Source organism: Phascolarctos cinereus, unplaced genomic scaffold (genome assembly GCF_003287225.1).
Source record: "Phascolarctos cinereus isolate Bilbo 61053 unplaced genomic scaffold, phaCin_HiC Scaffold_726;HRSCAF=1367, whole genome shotgun sequence".
Taxonomy (NCBI): domain Eukaryota; kingdom Metazoa; phylum Chordata; class Mammalia; order Diprotodontia; family Phascolarctidae; genus Phascolarctos; species Phascolarctos cinereus.
The window spans coordinates 370,360,578-370,384,426 of record NW_027556098.1 but is presented as its reverse complement, the minus strand read 5'-3'; the positions used below and the strand labels follow the sequence as shown (position 1 = coordinate 370,384,426).

The window sequence follows — 23,849 nt, the reverse complement described above, 5'->3', positions numbered from 1 at the left end:
TCCTGACAGGTGCAGAAATTTACATATGTATATGTATGTATATACACATATCTATGTGTGTTATATATGTATACACACATATGTATGTTTATGTTACACATAACCAGTGAGGGAATTTGTTTTCCTTGGCTATAATTGTTACGAGGAGTTTATTTTTCTTTTCTCTTTTGTTCCACTGGAGTGGGGAATGCAAGTGAGAGAAAATAGATTTCTCTGGGTTAAAAAAAAGACACAAACGTAGAGAGGTTGGGGCTACAGGTGTGGAATGCTGCAAGCATTTTCAGATGAGGCCACAGTATTGTTAGTTTGGTTGAATTATTTTACTTTTTTTTTTTTTATAAAAGAACTCTCATGGGGGTATGTGTGGGTAATCTGGAAAGGTCTGTAATGTAAAAACAAAACATGTCAGTACAACTTATGGAAAAGCTAAGTTGCAGGGCCAGAATTCAAACTCAGACTGTCTGACTTAAATGTAGTATTCATTCCACTATTCTGTCCACCTGTCAGTAATATTAGTAACACATAATAGGCAGGGGTAGGGGACTATTGGTGAGTGACATTGCATGTACAGGCAGACTTAGCTGAGGTGTTGTTTGCTGAACTTACTTCCTCTCTCCCTTCCTCTCTCTTTTTTCCTTCCTTTCCTTCTTCCTTTCTTCTCCTTCCTCTTCTTTCCTTCCTTCCTTCCTTCCTTCCTTCCTTCCTTCCTTCCTTCCTTCCTTCCTTCCTTCCTTCCTTCCTTCCTTCCTTCCTTCCTTCCTCCCTCCCTCCCTCCCTTCCTTCCTTTTTGTTTGGGTGAGTGGGAGCCATGCAGGGGTACTCCAGATTTGTCAGACTGCTACAGTTATAAGGGATGGCTCTCTGGCCAAGGATGAAAGAAGGATACATTTGGAAGTGAAACATATAAAAACAAAAGGTATCACTAATATTTAAAAAACAAAACAAAACAGTAGAAGCTCACAGTTAAATATTTCCTCTGTCTACTCTTTCCCCCCTCGCTGGCATCTTTCTAGGCTGGGGTGGGATGTGATGGTTGTGGGAAGGCTGACCCTGCTGTGCCCTCCAATTCTCCCTCTCTCTTCTCTGCCACCAGAACTGAAACCCGGCATTCACGACTTCATTCTTCTGAGTTTCATAGGCAGGTCCAGAAGTCAAGGGAGGAGATTCTGAAAGGGGAAGGTGGGTGGGATTAGCACCAAGCACACACAACTTCACTGACTTCTGAAAATCGCTCCTGTGACTCACCCCAGGTTATGAGCAATACAGATGTCCTGGGGAAAAACTTTTCCCCTCTCCCTGCCCCTGTTACGCCTCGGGGACGGAGCCAGGGCGGGGCTGAATCCCTAGCCCTACCTCAGAACTGCATGTGTTCTAGCATTCATTATAGTAAGGGGTCCTATGCTAGGATTTAAGGGGTATGAGGAGAGTTTGTGGTGAAGGGAAGAGAACACTAGCCCCTAGCTGTCACTGCCGCCAATCCCATCATCACAATCTGAGTCTGAAGGGACGTTTGCTAGTGTCTCCCTGGCAGTTGCAGGTCTTCCCGGGGGGGGGATGGTAAATGTGAACTAAATCTTGGCAGGGCTCAGGTGCACCCCAGCTTTAGTGAGGAAGAAATGACTGCCGGTGACTCGAGTTCCTCCCTTTGTGTTGTTTACTCTATGGTCCAGGAAGAGCCTGGGGATCCGGTGCCACAGAGATGGCCCAGAACCCGTGTTGGAAAAAGTATTCTTCAGCCTGGAAAGTTGGGATGGACCCCACTGAACTAAATCATCAGGGTGGGAGTTGGGGTCAAAGAGCCAGCCGGCCATGGTCAGGTCCTGCTCTCTTGGCCTTGCCCTAGCCTAAATCCAGGTTAGGATCTCCCTGTCTGGTTCAGCATCCCGCTCCAAGGATGTTTCTCCAAGGCTCCCCACTTTGGGCTGCTTTCTCTAGACTCAGGGTCTTTCAGCCCCTCTTGTGCTCATCTCAGTGCAGAAGAGGGTGTTAACAATAACTGAAACATCCAGTAATCTATGCATTATTTCCAAGTACCTTATGTATTCTAGCCCACTTGAGTCTCATAATAATACTGGCAGGTAGAGAGTACAAGCATTAGCACTCTAAAGGCTAATGAAGCTCTGATGATGATAACCCCTCAAAGCCCAATCCATCATCCATCTCAAGATGGAGGTGAAAAGGCAGTCATGGAATGCCATCTAAGATGATGTACAACTTCTGTGAGCTCGGAGACTGCTATGACGTGGGGAAACCTGGCAGGAACCTGAAAATCTCTGGCAATGGACTAGATTGACTCCCTTGGTGTGCTAGTGTGGGACAAAACTTCTACAAATCTAAGAAATCCACAGGGCAAATTAGGATAGTAAGCTGGCCCTACTTGAAACCACTGTGATGATCTGCTTGACCGGAAGACAGCTGTGTGAAATGTTCTTCTGCATTTGGGTCCCCCCCAAAGGCAAGATACATAGGAAGAAATCAAAAGTACCAATACCTGACTTGTTGGAAATGCTTCAGTGCAGATGGTGCTAATGATGAAAGGGGGCAAAGTATGAAACTGGCTGAAAACATGAATGCTTTTATTATGTTCCAGTGCGATGCCAGAAGGAAAGTGAGAATAGATTTTATCAGCTAGGGGCCAAAGGTTTCCTCCTGCTTTTTGTCCCCAGTGTCCTTAGCTCCAATGGACTGCTGACCAACATGGGGGAGTTAAAAAAAAGCCTCATCCTTGAGCCTTCTCAAAATTAGATTATGAAATTGAAGAGCTACTAAACTGTGGAAGGAGGAAAACACTGAACACCCTCAGGTCAATGAAAATCTTTACCTAATGGTGACTACAGAAATTACACCTAATAATGCACCTAATAATGAAACAGAGACAAAAACAGAAGCAACATCTCAAATGATTTAGAAAAGGGGACGGGCAAACTTATGCTGGAATTGCAAAAAGCCTTTTTGGAGTCTGACAGCATGAATCTAAATAGCAGACCAATTATAGATCAAAACATCGATTTAAAAGAAGTTGCTATCTATAATAAACCACCATCAAGAAACCATCCTCATATTTGATGGAAAATGTAAAAACATTTAAGGATTTATGCCCAGTGGTACATGTAGCAGTCATTGCCATGACAAGAGCCATAGGAAGAAAGGTATGAGACATAAAGGAATACCCCTAATGGCAGCCATCTCCAACCACCATGGTGGAAGCAACTGTAGAGTCATTAAGGATCTTCAGAAAAGCACCAAAGAGGTATGTCAATACTTTGTCTAGATGGCACGTGTAATACAAAACTTGAATGCCATATTGCCCAATGAAAACTTATGGAGGGGCAGGTAGGTGGTGCAGTGGATAGAGCCCCGGCCCTGGAATCAGGAGGACCTGAATTCAAACACATAAGTTACTAGCTGTGTGACTCTGGGCAAGTCACTTAAACCCAATTGCCTCACCAAAAAAAAAAAAAATCTAAAACCTATGGAAGGGAGTCTGGAAAACAAAGGCATATCAGAAATGAGAGCTTACCGTGACCACTGATTGAAAGCAAAGGTTAAAGTAACACAAGGGGTTAACATAAAGCAAAGAACAAAATAAACAATTCAATATTAATTGAAAACTTCAGCACATCAGTTCTAAATTGTGGACCACAGATCTCTAGTGTCCCTGAGGTCAAAATTATTTTCATAAGAAGAGTAAGATATTATTTATCCATTAAAATACTCCTCCCTTTTCTTTTTGTTTTTACTTTTTGCTGGGGCAGTCATGAGTTATGTGACTTGCCCAGGGTCACACAGCTGGTATCTGAGGTCGGATTTGAACTCAGGTCCTCCTGACTTCAAGGCCGAAGCTCTATCCACTGTACCACCTAGCTGCCCCTCTTTTCTTTTCTAAATACCTATCTGTGTGAGACCATTTTCTTAACAGACTTTAACCCCAAAAACATTGAATGCAGAAGCAGATGAGAATCCAGACCTCTTCAAAGATTTTGTAAAATATGTAAAACAATGTCACTCTTGTCATTTAATTTTTTTTGCATAAAAGTATATTACATATGTTAATGTGATGGATTTAGTATTTTAAAATACATTTATATTTTAAAACTATCAGTTATAATTTCTAATATTGTAAATATCAACAGATATAACCAACAAAAACAAAAGCCCTTCATTATGAACAATTTTTAAGTGTATAAAAGGACCGGGTCCTGAGGCTAAAAAAAGTCCTACACCATGAAGTCGAAAATTGTATCAAATGAGAAACAGAAAACTTATGTGCATAATTAATGTGATGAATGACAGGTGATATAAAAACAAGAGCTCAATTAAGAAAGCTTTGCAAATGGAATAGTGCTTTATTTACTTAAGGTATTGTAAATCTCAGTGGGGTAAATGGTTGCTGGGCACATGGGGAAAGCTGGTTCCTTGGAACAGCCAGGTTTGCACATGGCCAGGACAGTCAGTGAAGTGGCAACACTGATGGAGCCGCCCCAGCCAGCCCCCTGCTGAAGAGGGTTCCCCTGTCTGCTTCTTTGCCACCTCCCACCTCCCTTAGCTTTGCTGTGGGCAAATCTGAAGGGGCAGGCCTTCCCAGGCTGCGGCTACCTTGCCCCTCTCCCCCATTTGCCATGATGCCTGGAACCCCATAGCCACAGTTTCATAGGATCATAAACCTGGTGCTGGAAGCGTCCTGAGAAGCTATACAGTCCAATTTCCTTAGTTTACAGATGAGGAAACTGAGGCCCAGAGAGGTTAAGGGGCCTCTTAAGGTCACAGGTAATAGGTGGGGATTTGAACCCAGATCTTCTGACTCTGGATTGAGCATTCTTTTCATGGTTCCACACTGCCTTCATTCCTTTGGATCTCACAAGCTTGCCCGGAGGAAGGAAGAGATTCAGAAAAGAAGAGGCAGGGGGCAGCCTCAGATACTAACTCCTGCAAATTTCTCTCCTAGGCCCAGCTCACCCTTGGTTAGCAGCAATCCTGATGGCCTGGGGATGATCCATGCCTTTCCCCCTCTGCCAGTTAACCCTGAGGTCTGGAGGAGGGGAGAGGTTAGAGGGGACAGAGCATTATTCGTTGCTGTTAATCCCAACCTCTTCTTTAATCATCTTGCCCAATCCACTGCCAAGCAGGACCCCCATCTACAACATTCTTGACAATCTTGCTTCTGTATGAACATCTCCAGGAATGGCAAACTCAGTATCTCACAAGGTGGCCCATTCTTCTCTAATGGTTTATAACAACTGGCATTTATGTACTACTTTAGAGACATTATCTCATCTGATTTTCACCACAACTCTGTGAAGTATTATGAAATACCTCATTTTACAAAGAAGGAAACTGAGGCAGAGAGATTAAGTGACTTGTCACCCGTGATCACACGGCTGGTGTCAGTACCAGGACAGAAGCCCAGGGCTTCCTGATTCCAAGTCCAGAGTTCTACCTACCAAGATATACTGCCTCTTTGTTTCTGGTGCTTCCCCCAAATATGGGATCAAAATCGAACTCCTTGTTCCTTCCACCCAATTAGTGTAGTGGGAGCAACCCTTTGGGGGCCAAGAGCAAGTTTAATTATTTCAGGAAACAAGCCACTTACTTAGATGCATTTTTCTCCCATATTCATTGCTGTCAGGGCCTAGTCACTGGGACTGGCACTGGCTTGGACTTTCTTGGCCTTCCCAACTTTTGCCAGCACCCTCAAGAACCTCAACGCACTGTTAACGACCTTTTCAAACACCTTGTTCTCACTATTTCTGGGCTTCTTCAATTCCGGTGGCCTCCATGTGCACCCTATTATACCCACCCACCTGGTATGGCCATACTTTGTGATTCCCCATCCTTTGGGGGATATTCAAGATCTGCTTCTGAGCATGGATTGGAAACTTGTATTCCTGAGGGTGGATTTTCTCGCTTGAGGGAAAGTACCCATTGGAGCACACTGCTCCTGCAGAAGCTCATGGCAAAAACAGTGTCACACATGCACTTGGTCCAAGTTCAAGCGTTCAGGAAATCAGACCTAGAGAAAGAAGGGCATTTCCTGGTACAGATATTTCATGGAGGGGGAAAAAAGGATACCCTCACAGTTCCCGTATAGTAAGTATCCTCCTTGAAGAATGACTCAGAAGTACAGGTCTGACAGGAAGGGGAATACTTGTTCAGCAGCTCTTAAAGGATGTTAATCCTTCAGGGAAGGCTTTGAAACTAGGCGTCTCCAGGAGCTTGGGAGGGATCTCAGGAAAGAGGGACTCACTTCCCGGTATGATTTTTGGCTTAACCTTGGTGGACTTCAGTTTCCTTATTTGTATAATTAGAGGGCCCGACCTAAGTTAGGGGACCGCTAAGGTCTCATCCACCTTTAGACTTACGATTTTCAACTCACCTAGATGGTACAGTGTACATCATGCTGGATTTGGAGTCAAATGGTGCCACAGAAACTTATTTAGCTGTGTGACTCAGGGCAAGTCACTTAACCTCTTAGCCTCAGTTTCCTCATCTGTAAAATGGAGATAATAGCACTGACCCTACAGGGCTGTCTTGAGGATCAAATGAGGACAGGGCTTTGTCAACCTTAAAGCATTCTATAAATGCTTGCTATTTTTATGACAATAACTTAGAACCCAATAGACGGTCCTCCCACCTCTCCCACTGCTTACTAATCTTGTCTCGCCCCATTTTAACCTCCTGACCTTTGACTGCTTCCTAGCTGACCAGGCTCTCAAATCCATTTCATTTCCATTTGCCTTCCTACCCAGCCTGGGATCCAGGATCAGACACTTCAGCTCGCTCACTACCTCAAATCATCTCTTTCCTTCCTCTTTCTTCCCGTCCCCCACTTTCTTCTATTCAAGCTTTGTTTATTCTCAGTTCTGGGCAACACATGGTTTGCATTCTAAATTTCCATTCCTGAAGTGCCAAAGCACTTTGCACCTCCACTCAAGAAGCTTCAAGGGATCCCTAGTGCCTTAGCCTGGCATGAAAAGCCCTTCACAGTCTGGCTGCAGTCTGTTTTTACAGATTTCGTAATCTTCCTCCTTATGCACTTTAGGCTCCAGTCAAACTGGCCCCCATCCTCTTCCCACATACATTTCACCTCCCACCTCTCCACTTTTGCCCCGGCTAAACATCATAGCTGGACCCCACTCCATTCTCACCTCTGCCTCTTAGGCTTCCTAGCATCCTTTAAGGCTCAGCTACCTAATACAAAGCCTTTCCTGGTAGCCGTCAGTTCTCTTTCCTCTGTCCAAAATTACTTGGGAGAGACTTTGCTTAATAAATGGGGGCTGAATGACTGAAATGAATGACAGCTCCATCTATCATCCCCTTCAATCGGTCTCCTGTGGGCTACACACACACATGTTCAAGTGTTTCCCATTTGAAAACAAAACCATACCCACTTCTGTTTGACCCTACTACCCTCTCAAACTGCCATCTTAAATCTCTCCTCCCCTTCAAGAACTGTCAACAACTTTAAAAAACCTTTTCACTTGCTGCCTGTATGTCCTGATCACCCACACACTCCTCAACCTCATGCAAGCTGGTTTCCGTCTTCACTGGGTTCCTCAAGTGATTCTCTCCAAGGCCTAACTGACTGCCAAAGCCAATGGCCTTTTCTCAGTCTTCACCCCTTTCCAGCAGCATTTCTGTTCCATCAAACATCCCGTCCTCTCTCCCTCCCCTTGGCTTGTGATGTCACTTTCTCCTCTTTCTCAAATGTCTTTCACCTCTCTGATCTCTCATTTTGGTTCCCTAGACATAGGCTGTTTCCTGAACTAATTTAATTTGGCCATTAAACAACTCAAGGCTTGAAACATGTTGCTGTCTTTAAATAAATGCTTGTCTGGAAGATGGGGAATGGCTTTAGGACAGGCTTGCTTAACCTGGGCTCTGTGATTTTTTTTTTTTAGTATTTTGATAATTGTACTTTGGTATAATTGGTTTCCTTTGTAATTCTATGATTAATGAAGGGATCCATAGGCTTTACCAGACTGTCAAAGGTGTTGACGTCACAAAAGGAAAAGGATTAAAGCCTACTCAGGGAAAATATGAAGAGAAATGAGAGGAAATTCAGCTGATTTTGTTCTGCACATTGCCATATGGAATGGGCATTTGGATACATATATCATTCCAGGTTTTAAAGTTTTAGAGGGGGGAAATATGACTAGAATTCTCGCAGAAATCTCATTCAAATTTCATGGAGCACTGGAATGCTGACCTGTGGTTGGAGAAATGCTTGGATGTTATGAAAGTTCCTTTGACCTTCTTTCCTTTTTACTCCTCCGTGGCTCTCTTATTTGCTCCCGAGGCTGACTCAAATTAGCATTCCGGCTCTGATCACTCTCCCGTGGTCCTGCCTTACATTTCCAAGACTCTAACGGGCAGCTCCAGCTGGATGTCTCATTGACACTTCAAACACCAAATTCATCATCTTTCTCCCCAAATCTGCTCCTTTGATTTGACTTTCTAGTTATTAACTTAATTCCCCTCCCAGGCCACCTGACGGTATTCAGTGCTCTACAAAACCTGTCACTTCTACAGTGGCCTCCCTTCCATCTCATTCCGGTTGCCCCTACTCTAGTCAAGGTCTCTATTACTTCTTGCCTGGAGGCTGCAATAGACTTCTAACTGTTCTCCTCACCTCCAATCTCTCTCTCTCTTCCTATCTATCCAATATCTACAGCTAGATTAATTTTCCTAAAGCAAAACTCTGATCAGGTTATTTGTCAATTCAGTTCCTTGGAGGCAAAGATACAAATTCCTAGCATAGCACTGAATGCCCTTTATGGTCTGGCCCCAACATACTTTTTGAGCCACATGTCTCCTGACACTCCAACTAAAAGCCCATGAATGCAGAATTTCAAGAGTCAGCAGAGACTTTGGACACCATCCTTAGAGTCCAATCTATACCCAAACAGGAATCCCGGGAACAGAACCTTCATCAACACAACCGAGTAATCATGCAGGCATTGTGTGAAGACCTTCACAAGGAAGAAGAGGCCCTTCCCCACAAAGCAGCCCTTTGCACTGCTTCATAGGTCTAGCCACTAGGATGCTTCCTCTGACATCAAGCCTAAAGCAAGAATCTTCCCTTCTCTAGCAAACACCCTGCTCCAATTTGTCTTCAGACGCCATGATTCTGAGTTGTTTCATCATCCTGGCCACCCTTTGGCCCATACTCTCCCTATGTTCTCCCCAGGGCAGAGGACAGCAAGTCTAACATCTCCCTAGTCCTGGATACTATGCCTCTTAACATGGCCAGCTTTTCTGGCCATGTACCAAGGCCAGAGCCCACCAAGAACCCCCAGATCTTTTTCAGACAAATTACTGACCTCTCCCATCTTGTACACATGAATATGGGTTTTGGAACACAAGCATTAGACTTCACATCCATTCCTGTTAAATCCCTCTTTTATACGATTTGGCTCAGCATTCTTTTTTTTTTTACCCCCCTCTGGTAAGGCAGTTGGGGTTAAGTGACTTGCCCAAAGTCACAGAGCTATTGTTATGTGTCTGAGGCTGGATCTGAACTCAGGTCCTCCTGACTCCAGGGCCAGTGCTCTATCCACTGTGCCACCTAACTGCCCCTGGCCCAGCATTCTTGTTCAAACCCCTTACCCACCCTCCTCCCCTGCCAAGAACCTTTCTCTTACCTCCTTCCTAAAAACTCACAGCACTTTTTTTTTTACCTCTGATGATGTCATCCACTTTGTAGCCTTGCTGTTTCTGTGGGTACTTTGCCTCCCTACGCTCCTTGAGGGCAGCTCTAACTCATTTCTCAGTGAACTCCCTCTGGGCACTTGCCACAGGGTTCTGCACACAGCAGACATTCCTTCAGTGTTTGTGGTTGGGCAGATGCAAGCACTGTGGGGGAGGAGAGGGACCTTCCCTGTCAGTTCTAAAACGGTCACTTTTCAGGCAAGACGGGGCCTCCAGAGCTCTAGGGAAGGTGTTCCCCAAAGTCTTAGTGCAGTTTTTAGCCTTAATAGCTAAGCCTTTGTGGACACTCCATACACCCCCGTGCTTTGACCGCACCCTGGCAGAGATGCCCCTGGAGCTCATCACACAGAGAAAGGTGGGAAGCTGCCCCACCTGTGCTATAGCAGGGGCGGATTCTCTTCTGGTCAGTCTTGATAACAGCCTGAACCCTTCAGGGTTGATTTCACATACCACCCCTCCTCCAAGTGAAGGTACTTCTGGCTGAACTTAGGCCCTGGACAGGTTAGGCACAGCTGAGGGAGAGTAGAGGGAGTGGCCTCCCACTTCTGACTGACTCCCCTTCCACTTGGCCTGCAATCACATTCCTTCCCCCTAACACTTGGGGGGCTAGAGGCTAGGCTTCGGGGGAATAAGTGCTGGAGGTGAGAGCTACACCCTCTGAAACATGTCTGGGAAGGGGTTTACAGAGAGCCCATCAGCTCTGCTACCCGGTCAGATGCGTTGAAGGGATTCTAACCAGGCAGCCCTGAGTCTGAGGAGTGAGGCCACATAGGTCATGATGTTATAAAGCCAAGGAAGATGGGAGGAGGTGGGGTAGACCCAGAGACACTCTGTTCTCCCTGTCAAGACTGAGACAGGGAACTCTAATTCCTAATTCTACCTATCCTCTTCCAGAGGGTGGAGCAGCATCTAGGCTCTAGAGGACATATACTGAGGACTGACCACCTCTGGCTTCCACGATTATGTCCTAGCCCTCAGCATAGCATCTATGTCCCCCTAGGTCATAAGCCTACCTTGCTCCCAAACTACAAAGCTCAGAGCTGGATCACGAATTGTCCTCCTCTGCACGCCAAACTTCTGGTACTTTTAAGATTCTCCACGCTGGGCAGTAAGTGGAGAAAAGCAAAGTGAGACCATGTGGATGCCTCCAAATGGCCAGCATCCTGATACCCAGTGGGGAAAGACTGCTTTCTGTTTAAGAAACTGGCAATCACACTTTATTAGTGAAGCCCAGGACTGGTGCCCAGGCTGTGGCTGAATGGCCTCTGTTTCCTGATCTCAGAATCAGGCCCACCTTGGGGAGCAGCGATGCTGCAGAGAGAGGCTGTGGCAGAGACAACACCTGGCCAAGAGCTGATACAGGAGATGAGGGGCCTGCCGCACCCCTCTTCCACTGGTTCATGATGCCGGTTACTCATTCATCTGGCTTGTTACATGGTGAGAATCTGCTTTGAGGAAATGAAGGGCTTCATGGAGGCTTCCAGGGCTACCCGGTAATCCTGCAGTGGGACCTGAGAGCAGGCTGGAGCCGTGAGCTGCCCTCGGTGGATGAAGTCACACAGGGTGAGGATCATCTCCTTGAACTGGTCTGTGAGAGGAGAGAGGATGTGGGAAGGGTCACAGGGCTCTACAATGGAGAGCTAATTATATGGGGAAACTGAGGCTAGAAGAAGGGAAGAGACTGGCTCAAGATCACACAAATATAGAATAACTGAAGCAGGATTGGAACCCAGGCCCCCTGCTCTAAATCCAGTGCTCCCTCCACGCACGTCTTCATTGTTTTCTGTGTCAACTCTGGGGTATCTAGTGTAAAATCAGTACTGTCTTCAAACGACCTTCAAGGAATTTGGGAATTCCTTTAATTTGCCTACCTCTCTCCTGTTTAAAAAAAAATTGGTTTTCTACCTTAAGATATAACCAATGTGTAAATTTATTTTGTTTGACTATATTTGTTTTAAGGGAGGACTTTTTTTTTTTGGTGGGGAGAAAATGGTAGAAGAAAAATTTAAAAAAAAGAAAAAAAAAGAAAGCAAAGACCATTACTGAAACATGTCAAAACTAGCCAGAAGAAAGGGGAAGGAAGAGAGACAAGCAGGACAGTGGGGGCAGCACTGTGTCAGATGTGACAGGCTGTTAAGGGTTGAAACTGTACTAGGACTTACGGGGTCCAGCTCTGTCTACTGAAAATGACAAGCTGTAGGTAATATTCATGGTTAGAATTCTGTTTTCCTGTTCTCTATATATGGAAATATCCATGGCTATTATGCTTAAGTTCACAGTAACTTTTAAAAAATATTAGCTCAGTTGGTTTTGAGACATCTGTCACCTCCTAAATCTTGCCATGTCCATGGGGCCTTTCCCGCAAAGAAAGAAGCAGAACTGGCAAAGGGGGTGGCAGCTGCCCAGCCTTCGTTGCAGCTGACGGTCTCCCCTCGCCTATCTAGGCCCTCCCGGGCTGTAGAGCTGGCCTGCACTTGTGGACATTGCAGCATCTTTGCCTGCTCCTCCTCTCCTGCAGTTTCAGGAGAGATATCTCTTCTCTGTAAAGCCCGATTCTCCCCCCCCCCCCCATCTCCTGAGGGATCTCAAAGGGGAAGAGACAAATAAATCACAGAGAAAGGACCAGCTGGAGCCCAGCAGGGCTCTTGGGGGAGGTCCCAAAGGCAGTGGTTGCAACAGGACTTTGGCAAAACAACTTTGACCTTGATGTGGATGGGAAGGCAGCCAAATGTGAGGTAGAGATTAATTAGCACATGTGGGGGGGGGGGCGGGCGAAGAGAGAAGAAAAAGGGAAGAAAATAAGCATTTATACAGTGCCTACTATGTGCCAGGCACGGGGCTAAGTGCTGTCACAAATATCACCTTATTTGATCCTCACAGCAACCCTGGGAGGTAGGTGCTATTGTCTCCATTTTACAGTTGAGGAAACTGAGGCAAACAGAGTTGAAGTGACTTGCCCAGGATCATTCAGCCAGAAGTGCCCAAGGTCGCATTTGAACTCAGGTCTTCTTGACTCCAGGCCCAGTGCTCTAACCACTGTGGAAGCCCTGGGCACCCCCTCCCCCACAAAGGCAGCATGCACTACCAGACGGTGGTAATAGACCTGGGTTCACGTCGAGGCTCCACTACCTTGGGCAAGTCTTCGCCCTCTATGAGCCTCTGTTTCCTCATCTGGAAAATGGAGAGAACTGTCTGTGAAGTCCTTTGTACTCCATACCTTCCAGAGTGACCGGCAAGAGTGGCTGAGAGAAGGCACCCCAAGCTCTTGTCCCCAGGATGGGCACAGTGAATGGAGCTATCATCAGCGCCATGCAGGACGTCAGGAGCGCTGGCTGGGTCGGCTCACAGCAAAGCATCTCAGAGCGATTGGGGCAGGAGGGAGGGGAGGAAGGAAGTGCTGTGGGCCTGGTACTAGATGAAGGCTAAGGATGCATAAGCAGCTTTCCTGGAGCGCCCAACCCCTCCTGCCACCGCAGGAACTAAGCCCCCTGGCATCCCTTTCCACAGCCCCCAATCCTCTGTACATCTTTCCCTTGCACTCGGGTTCTTGGGGCTGGCCTTGGGTGTCAGGAAGAGACAGGAGGAGGGTAAGCAAAGGCCAGCTGGGGAATGCTTTTCCCTCAGATCTAATGCTTGGGTGTAAATTCAAGCTCACTTCCTGGGGACCTAACAATCTCAGATTCTGGTCTAGGGTGCTTTCCGTCTGGGTTCATTCTGCCCCAGAAGAATGGAAGTTTTGTCCTAGCATCTCCAGCACCTGGTACAGTGGCTGGCACAGAGAAAATAGGGACAAGGAGCGGCCTTCTGATTCCCTGATTATAGGGAACTTTCCAGGTGAGGAAAGGTCCTCTACTAATGTGGGTAAGCCACCCTCTCTGCAATCCCATTGTTTTAAAGAGCTGCCTAGGACAAGGAGAGGCTGAGAGTTGCACTCAGGGTTATACAACCAGGATGTCAGAAGTGGCACTGGAACCCAAATGTCTCTTCTCTATGCCAGGCCTCCTTGCTGGCTGGCACACAGTAGGGGCTTAATGTGGACTGAATGAAAGTGAAAAAAGCCATGTTCCTTCAGGGCCCAGCAGGCTCTTTGGGTTTCCTCAGGCAACCCCCCCCCCCCACCGGCAGCCATCCCATTATTCCCTTGGCCTGAGCTCACGTCATTCCTCACTCACCTGTACCTTTGTCTTTTTTCCACTGAGATACCCAGAAGCCCCGGAGCTTGATGTCCTTAAAAATGAATGAGCTCTGTGGACACAGGGGAGAGAGACTGAGGGCTCAGAGAAGAGCAGAATGTTAGAGCGAAAGGTGGAAATACAGGGGCCTGGTCTGAGGGTGGGAGCCCGAGTCTTCCCTGACTTCTTTTCCACCTCCAGATGGCAAGGAAACCCTGTGCCCACTCACCACTGAGGCTGTGACTGGCTGCTTGGCCATCCCTCCGTAGGTCACCATGGTGCCACTGTACCTGAAGAAATACCAGAGATAAGGGGCTGTGGGAGAGGAGCATTATTTTTGTCTTTACCCAGTGACCAGCACAATGATCCTTGTACACAGTAGGCACTTCATGTTTGCTGAGTTCAAGTAAGTTATTAAGTGCCTACTACACTGAAGGTACTGTTGTTATACACTGTCCCATAATTAATATTTGTTTATCGGTGGATTGTCACACGCACTAGAGCAGCCAAATACCGCACCCCCCCACCCCCAATCAGGGGTGATACTAAGCTCCATCCCTCAACTTCCCCTAGACTCCTGCTCCCCGGTTCTTAGAATAAGAAACTGATGGAATCGGATGATCCCTGAGGAAGGCATCTTAGGACACAGTCCTAAACCCTTACCTAAAGATTTCCTCTACAGCATCCCAATGAGTCATCATCTGGCCTCCACCTGGATAGTCTTTGAGAACAGGGAGCTCTTGACCTCCTGAAGCAGCCTATTCTGCCTCCAAAGGCAGCTAAAACTGTCAGCAAACTTTCCCTTCCATTTCCCTCAATCTGTCTCCTTTCCACAGCCATGCTTTGTCCCAGCCTTCTTTGGAGGCTCATCCTTCTTCCATATTACAGCCCTTCAAATACGTCAGGATAGCAAGCTAACATGCTCTTTCTACGTCTTTTCTTCTCTGGGTTACACAGTCCCAGCTCCTCCCACAGATCCTGGCATGGCCTGATCTCCAGGCCTCACTTATCCATGCTGGCTTACTGGTCAGCAAAGCCAAGATGAGCGACAGATCACAGAAGGGAGAAGGATGGTGTGGGAAGAGCATAAGGACAGCAAATACAAGTTTGGGCTAGTCTGCTACTACTAGGATTCTGTGTGACTCGAAGCAGGATCCTTCCCATCTCTTGGGCATCTGTAAAATGAGGGTGCTGAATGAGGATGGTCTAAGACCCAGCTCTAGCCACATCTCAGCTCTAACAATTCTCTCTCCAAGACCTCTTCAAAACCATAAGATTGAAAAAAAAGGGCAAGAGATTATCACATCTTTCATACATTCCTAAAAAGCTTGAAATCTGAAGAAATTCCCAGTACCTTAGCAGCGCTGGGAACTCCAGCCAAGTCCTAGGGAGTTGCCTGAGGCAGGTGGAGGTGACGTGACTCGCCCAGGGTCATACAGCTAGTTCAGTTCAGAGATGGACTGAACTCAACCCTTCCTGATTCTCTGTGAAGCAGATCATCCACTAAGCCACTCTGCCTCTAGAGAAAATTATGGGCTAACAATTCTGAGACTCTGCCCATTACCTATCAAATTGGCATGGACAATAAAAGATAATAAACTAGCAGGTTCAGCTGTGGTAAAACAGGCACACTATTTGGTAGAATCCTGAACTAGCCCAACACTTCTGGAAAGCGATATGGAATTACATGATCAGTGACAAAAACGTGCAGACCTTTTGCCTCAGTAGTACCACCACTGGGATAACAGCTCAAGGCAAATATGGATAGAAAAAAATGAGACCTCGTCCAAGAGAACTGTGTGTAGCACTAATAGCAAAAAGCTGGAAATAAGCTAGGTGTCCATGGACCGGAATGGCTGAACAAATCATTATGGCAGGGTAATGTAATGGCATATCATTGTGCCATAAGAAATGACAAATAATCCAAATTATAGGAAGCCTTGTACAAAGCAGAACAGGAGGATGAGCTAAAAGGACAGGCGCTCACAGCTTTGTGGTTAAAGCCAACAACAGTAAATCCCCATTATGTACACAGTAAAGGCAAAAGGGACCAAGAGAACCTGAACAGCATCCACAGCAGGTGAACAGCGGGAGGATGGTGTATTTCAGCCACACTTCGTATAATCACTGATAGACTAGGTGTGGTGGCTTCGTCGTGCATGACTATTTTTCTTGTGCTCCTGATAATATATCTGAATACAAACCTACGTGCACTTGCGAATAGAACTCAAAATAAAGTGTCTATTTTTTAACAAGAACCCTGGCTCTGTAGCTACAGGTGGACAGGTCTTGCAAGGCTGTACGTGCACGCCTATTACAGGAAACATTCAACCCACGGCAGGATGCCTGTCAGGCATGTTACTGAGGTCACTGGGGCGGGAGGAAAGCAGGCAGGGCAGGGCAACCAGAAGGGGCTGGTCCAGAGACACCTGGCTTGAGTCAGTCAGTCAACTAGCACTTATTAGGTACTCTGTTGCTTGTTATTGTTCCGTCATGTCCGACTCTCCGTGACCCCATTTGGGGTTTCCTTGGCCAAGATACTGGAATGGTTTGACATTTCCTTCTCCAGCTCATTTTACAGATGAGGAAACTGAGGCAAACAGGGTGACATGACTTGTCTAGGGTCACATGGCTGGATTTGAACTCAAGAAGATGAGTCTTCCTGACTCCAAGACTGGCACTCTATCTGCTGCACCATCCAGCTGCCCTTCCTCTGTTAGGCATTGTGCTTGTGAAGGAGTCAGTGTAGTGAAATGAATATGGCACAGACTTTGGAGCTAGGGAGTCCTGAGTTCAGATCCTGCCTCAGATGCTTACCAGCTTATTTCCTCTGAGCCTCTGTTTCTTCATTTGTAAAATGGGGACAATAATACCTATAGTATTTCATTACCTGGTCGTAAAAATTAAATGAGGGGATGTATACAAAGTGTTCTCCAAGCTTGAAGGCAGCATGGTGGCAGATCCCTCTTTCTGGTCTATAGTTTGCACAGTGCGGGTCTGCCTTTAGCAAAACCCAAGACTAGTACAAAGACTCTATTAACTTCCAAATATCTGACTGACAGGCTTTCAGTGTGGGACGGAATGCTTCATAAAGGCTGGTAAAAACGTATTTGGTAATAACCAGTCTTGGTTCCAAAGGGGAGGTAATGGTCCTTCTCTAGTGTGAAGAGCCCTTGCTCTGGAGTTCTTCTGTGCCCCTGATATCTGCTACCTGTGTGACCCTGGATAAATCATTTACCCTGTGTGGGGCTTGGCTTCCTCATTTGTCAAATGAGGCGATGGTGTCGGACTAGTCACTGGTATCAAACTCAAATATAAATGGATCTTTGCTAGTGCTTACTGACTTAGAAAACCCCCAAGCAGTGAGTTAGACACCTCTGTACTAGATGGCTGCTGAGGTCCTTCAGCTCTTAAGTTATCATCCCATGATCCCGTAAGGCACTGGGCTTCTAAGGTCTCAGTTTCCTCATCTGCAAAATGAGTGGCTGAATTTAAATTCTTCTGAGATCCTTTCCAGCTCTGGCTCAATGATCCTAGCTAAGATCCCTGCTTTATGCAAAATTTTGCATATGTTATCAGACATGGCCACTGTCTTGGCTATTTCTGCTTGAATGTTTTCTTTGTTACTATGGAGGGTTCAATTCCAGGAGTAGGTGTAAGGGTGTTTAACTTGTGTGCATGTGCGTGTTTGTGTGTGTGTATGAAAGTGAAAGTGAGATACAGAGAGAGAGAGAGAGATCCAGAAAGGATTATGCTATAAGAATATATATTTTTAAAAGCCTAATTAAAAAATATACTTGCCTAGACTAGTATAAATACAATCAAAAGGCCTTTCAACTGAAAAGGAGGCGGGAGAAGACTGCCAACTTATCCCCACCAAGCTAGCTACCATCAAGAATTGCTGCAATGTCAGAAGAAGAAAAGGGCTGGGCAGAGAGGCCCAGCCACTCACGCTGAAGAAAGGAGCTGTCACTAAACCCGAGGGCTGACAGATCAGCCATCTCTCTCTAAATGCACACAGCATGTGTGACAAGCAAGATGGACGGGAGATCTTACCACAAAGAGGAAAACTGGACCTCAAAGATTTTGCTGAGATTTGGTGGGATGGGACTCAGGAATGGAAAATGGCTCTGGAAGCTTATACCTGGTCTAAGGGGAATGGGGCAGCATCGTACACTTTGGGTTTTTTCTTTTAAAAAAAATTCAGGGGCAGCTAGGTGGCGCAGTGGATAGAGCACCAGCCCTGAAGTCAGGAGGACCTGAGTTCAAATCCGGCCTCAGACCAAACACTTGACACTTACTAGCTGTGTGACCCCAGGCAAGTCACTTAACCCCAATTGCCTAAAAGCAAAAAAAAAAAAATCAACTAATATACATTTATCTGTCTGCCCCCCCCCCACTTCCCCACTCCAAAACTGGGTGTTGCCTCTACGTGTCCCTCCCAGCTGCTGGGCATTTAATGGTGCCTGCTGAACTGAGCTGACTTGTTGGGGCTGCAGCAGCAGGACTTCTGCTTTGAGGTGGGGTGGGGTAGGGTGGGGTGGGAGTGCATGGCCTTAGAGCTTGCCAATCCCTTCCCACTATGAGTCTCTGCTTCTATGAGTTAATGAACTGATTTAACCTGGCTCTGGCAGATGAACTCAAAGTGAATAAAATGCTTCTCATCTGGGGAAGCATCATGCTCTCTGGGATGCCCTACCTTAAAAAAAAAAAGGCAGCATTATAAACTGAGAAGATGTCCTCATGTGAGGAAATCCAGGAACAGAGAGAGGGGAAGTAGCATGGTAGAGAGAGAGCATTTAGGTGAAGATCACACAGGTAGAAACAGATGTGGTTTTGTCATCAGAGTATACTACAGACCAACTGTCCAGAAAGAGGAAATGGATGAGTAATTTGGGAAGGAGAACTGGGAGAAGCCAGGGTCAAGAAAACCTAGAGAGGAGAGTATCCGGGGGAAGAGGGTGACCAACTACGTCAAAGGCTGCAGAGAGGACAAGAAGGACGAGGACTGAGTTGGCCCTATGTTGTTTAATGTTTTTATTTATGGCTTGGATAAAGGTAAAGATGGCTCATCTTTCTAATGTGCACACTATACAAAGCTAAAAAGGACAGCTAACATACTAGTCACAGACAAGTTTGCATTTTATCCTAGAGGCATCAAGGGGATCTGGAAACTTTTGGAGCCAGGATTCAAAAAAAATCCAAGAAGTTGGAACACTGGGCTGAACTGAATAAGATACAATTTAACAGAGAGGAAAGTTAAAATTTTACACTGGAGTTCAAAAGGTCAGCTAGACAAGATGGCCCAGCTGTACGTAGATAAGAGTTTGTCTGAAAGAGATCTGGGAGTTTTAGACGCCTCCAATCTCAGTGTCAGTCAACAGTGCGACATGGTAGCCAAGGGGGCTAATGAGACCTCACGCTGCAGTAAGAGACAGAGCATCCGGGACTAGGGAGATAGGAATTCCACTGGGAGTCCTGGGCACCACATTTCAGAAACGTCATGGATAAGTGAGACAGCATCTGGAGACTGGTCTTCAGCAATGCGAAGGGCCTCAATTTCATGGCACATGACATTCCGCAGAAGCAGCCCAGGACACTGAATATGGAGAAGACTTAGAGGAGAATGTGCTTCCTGCTTTTCAATCTTTAAAGCGCGTGGAGAAGGGAGCAGAACTGTTTGGTTTGGCCACAAAAGGCAGAATTCGGAGGGAAGAGTAGAAGCTGCAGAGATGCCGATTCAGGCTGGACAGAAGGTAAAAGTTCCCATCAATGAGAGCGATCTACAAATGGGATGGGCTCCCTAGGAGGTGGGGGCGCTTTCTCCTTTCCTCCAGGTCCTCAAGTGAAGGCTGGCTGAGCACTGGTTGGGTCTGATGGAGAACGAGTTGGATGAGAAGGCCTTTGGGGTCCCTTCCAGAGCCGTGCCTCCGCTCTTGGTTCGGCTGGTCTGGTCCTTGCATGAGAGACCTCTTGACGGTCCACCCCTGAGCTGATACTCAGAGCCCTCCAGCTGGATGGGTCACCTTCACAGGTACGCTGATGGGGCATCAGAGGAACAATAACCAAGCTTACAGATCGGTAACGAGGAGTGTGAAGGAATTATTCATCGTTCAAAAGAACCTGGCTTCCCTTTTGATACCTAGCTCCCGTGGAAAATGTTTCAATTAGTCAAACTGTGATCCATATGCACCTCTTTTTGAACACTCAGGGCATCAAGGGGAATACAGCTGTTTTCATCTGCTCTCACCCACAGCTTCAGAAGCATTAGTCTTGTTAGTGTATCCTGCTCTTTTCTTCAATTACGTTTTGAGCCCTTCAAGAGAGGGACCAAAGCTTCTTGTTGGTTTGATACTGCCTGCCTAGATCAGCACTGTGGGGTGGGGTGCTCCCCTATCCCACTCTCCGAAGCGGGGGAGCTAACAAAAGATGCTCTCGGCCCACACTAAGACTTTGGCAATCTGGCTCACCGTCCCAAGAGGAACTAGGTTCAACTCACATCAAGGAGGGCACGGGGGTGAGACGACTGAAAGCTATTTTTGACTTTCAGGTTCCAGATACCCTGGAATGCCTTATGGAGGAGAGAGAGAAGCAGAGGGTGTGTAGGAAATTAAAACAACTTATAATTACTTATCAACTATTACAATCCCATTAGTTCGTTATTTGAGTTAATCCCATGTCATTGGCTTTCATGGGAAGTAAATTTTGCAACATTTGCAACATCTCCATGCGTCATTCAGTTCCCATGAAATGTGGAAGAATTTTAAACCTCTTAAAGGATTATCCTTCCCAAATTTAGTACCAATACTGCCTCACATTTGTTTGATGCTTTATATTTTTCAATACTCTTTCACAAACTTTGTGTCAGTCAACATTTGGGGAGGTGGGAATGGTAAGTAGGTTATGTCTACTTTGTCTTATTGATGAAAAAACCCCCCAAAATCCAGAGAGGATAAATACCCATCTAAATTAGGTCTCTCCCACTCAGCAGGTCCCAGACAGAACTTACTCTCTTTCCTCCCTCTCTCCCGCTAAAGTTTGCTCTTTCTGTGCCTCCTCTGTTCTTATCATCCTTGCAGTCACTTAGGTTTGTAACCTTGGGGTAATCTCTGACTCTGCTCTCATCCCCTGTATCCAACCAGCTGCTAAATCTTGTGGATTCTACTTCCAAGTCTCTCCCACCTGCATTCTTCTTTACACTCATGCCTTTGCTACTTCTGGTCTGGGGTACTTTACAGGCCTCTCAGCTGGTCTCAGGCCCATCATCCTTCCAATCCATCTTCCACACGGCTACCAACGTGATATTCCTAAAACCCAGATCTGGTCATGCCACTCCCTGGTTCAAAAAGCTTTCTGTGGCTCCCTACTGCCTCTAAGACAAAATGCAAATTCTTCTATTTAGCATTTAAAGTCCTCCTAGTTTGGCTCCATCCTACCTTCCCAGGCTTCATACCCAATACTCCTTGCTTTGGGCACTCTCTGTCCAGCCAGACAACCCATATCTGTGTCTCTGTAAGGCTGTCCCCAGGCCTGGAACACATTCCTTTCTTACCTTGGTCTTTTAGAATTTTTAGTGTCCTTCAAGGCTCAACTCAAGCACACCTGCTGTCCGAGGACTTCCCTCAGTCCCTACCCTTTCATTCCCTCCAACTAAAATTACTTTGAGTCTACTTTGTATATATTTCATATTTACTTATGTATGTACCTGCTGTTTCCCTAAAAGTAGCGTTAGCTGCTAGAGGCAGGGACTGTTTTGTTTTTGTCTTTGTATCTTGAGTGCTTAGCAGTGCCTGGCATGTGCCAAATGCTTAAGAGATAGCTTGATACACTGATCTAAGTCACACCACTGGTTAGTGGTAGAGGCAGAAGGATACCCTGCCTTCATTGACCTTGGCTCTTCCCCTTGGATCGTTCCGATATTTTCTAGCTAAGATCAGTGGCTGAATTCTGAGGCTCACCAGGAAGAGGAAAGAGAATTACATATGGAAGGGGCCTTCAAGGCCATCTGTCCAAGGATTCTTAACCTGAGGCCCCTGGGGATCTCTGGATCGATTTCAGAGGGTCTATGAATTCGGATGGGAAAAAAATACATCTGGACTTTTACTAATGCAGGGGTGGGCAACCTGCGGCCTCAAGGCCACCCCTGCACTAACTCCTAAATGAAATTTGGCATTTCCTTTGGTTATTTAAAAACACTATCCTGAGAAGGAGTGTATGCCTTTGCTAGATTGCCAAATGGTCCTTAACAAAAAGAATTAACAAAAAACACAGCAAACAACAAGAGTTAAGATCCCCTGGACAGAGAAAGACACTGAGGGAAGTGACTTGCCCCAGGTCACACGGCAGGTTAATGGTAGGGTTGGTACTTGAACCCAAGGGTCCAATACTGAGCCTCTACTAAAGGATTCTGGGTGCCTCAGCTGGCCGGATGACTCAGATGCAGAGGCGGGCTGCCTTCTTAGCCTCACTGTCCAGCTGGGCTCTGGGTTTCCCACTACAAGCTTGCATCTACAGTTCCTTCCTTTGCTAGTGTACTCACGAGGACTCCTTAAAGGCATGTCTTGTCCACCTATGGTATCTTCTCAGTGCCTGGCACAGCCCCACAATGCTACGGGCAGTCTGACTCAGGTTGCTCTAAGCTGAGACGCCAGCTGCCGGCAAGGCTTGTCCACCTGCCAGCTGGTTCTTTCTGATCTGTGGGTAGCCAGGTACTCACTCACTCACCCCAGGTGCCGCATCAGCTCTGTGGAGCTCCTGCCACCGACACAATTGAGCGCAAGTCGAGGGCGGGGAAAGTTCTGAAAAACAAGGAACCGGCAGAGTGGGTCACCTGCTGTTGTGGGCTTGACCCAAACAGGGTTCTCTCTCCCCCCTGTTCTCCCCGCTCTCTATCCCTGCAGTGAAGCTGAAACCACTTGGCCCAGAAGCCATCTTCGGAAGGAGAGGCAAGAAAGAACAATGATCAATGCGCATGCTCTGCCAATGAGAGCTGTTCACCGGCCCACAGCCATCACCTCCTTTAACCCTCGGCCCTGTCCTTCCTCTGCCTGGACCTCCCCTGGACTTTCTGGTCCTGAAGTCACGTCCCCAGTGCTTCTCTGTGGCTTGTAACACATGAGGCTCTTGCCTGCAGGTGTGTACTTTCTGATCTCCCCGACCCTGAGGCAGCAGAGCACAGTGATAAACACTGGACCTGGAAGCAGGAAACCTGGGCTCCTGCCTTGGCTCTGCTGAGGACTTTCTGTGTGATTCTGGACAGGTCACTCCTCTTCTCCATGCCTCAGTTTCCTCTGCTGTAAAATGAGGGAACCGGATGATCTGAAAGTCTCTTCCAGCTCTGAACATCTGACTCCAGACTACAAGCTCACTGTAGGCAGGGGTTAGTTACGGGAGGCCCTTGACATCTGTAAAGGACATAGACTAAGGCTCCTATCAAATAGAGTCCAAGAATACTGTCCTGCACCTATGGTACATGGACAAAATCATCATTTAAATATCTGGGGCGGAGAAGGCTGAGGAGACATGAAGTTTAGACTTGATATCAGCCCAAGAGTGGACTGGGGGCTGGGCTCCCCCTCACTGGACAGCCCTGACACTCCCCTTGGGCGTGGGCTGCACTGCTGGCTGCTGAAGTGTCCTGTGAGTCAGGTGAAGGCTGGTGTGTGGAACAGAGAACCGGCCGTGTTCTGTTGGTTCTGGAGAGGGAGAGCCAAGAGCAATGGGTAGAGGCTACCAAGAGGCAAACGGAGGCTCTACAACAGGAAAAACATCAGAAGGACCAGAGCTGTCCGAGTGGAATGGATTGACGTGGCAGGTGACCGGCCTGGCGCCCGCCTGAGCCCTCCGCTGGGTGTTCTCCCTCCCTGGAAGCCTTCAAGCAGGGACTGGAGGCCTGACTGTCAGGTACACAACAGCGAGGAATCCTGTGCAGGCAAAAACTGGACAGCTCATTGCCCTTTCGATTCCAAA

At 46.8% G+C, this 23,849-nt stretch overlaps 1 protein-coding gene across 6 annotated transcripts in view; it reads right to left on the bottom strand.

Moving 5' to 3' along the window:
• Positions 1 to 948: 948 nt before the first annotated feature.
• MECR (mitochondrial trans-2-enoyl-CoA reductase) overlaps positions 949 to 23,849 on the bottom strand; it is a 52,816-nt gene continuing 29,915 nt past the window's right edge. For 2 of the 6 annotated variants that reach the window (XM_078145520.1, XM_020983347.2), the window contains 4 exons: positions 22,605 to 22,678; positions 14,110 to 14,170; positions 13,881 to 13,953; positions 962 to 1,166 (listed from right to left, as the gene is read on the bottom strand). In XM_078145520.1, coding sequence (XP_078001646.1) covers positions 964 to 1,166; positions 13,881 to 13,953; positions 14,110 to 14,170; positions 22,605 to 22,678 — 411 coding nt within the window. In that variant the 3' untranslated portion in view covers positions 962 to 963. Of the gene's footprint in view, positions 1,167 to 4,326; positions 11,297 to 13,880; positions 13,954 to 14,109; positions 14,171 to 22,604; positions 22,679 to 23,849 lie in introns of those variants that run through there. The other 4 variants (XR_013482488.1, XR_013482487.1, XM_020983345.2 and 1 more) reach the window with 4 other exon arrangements.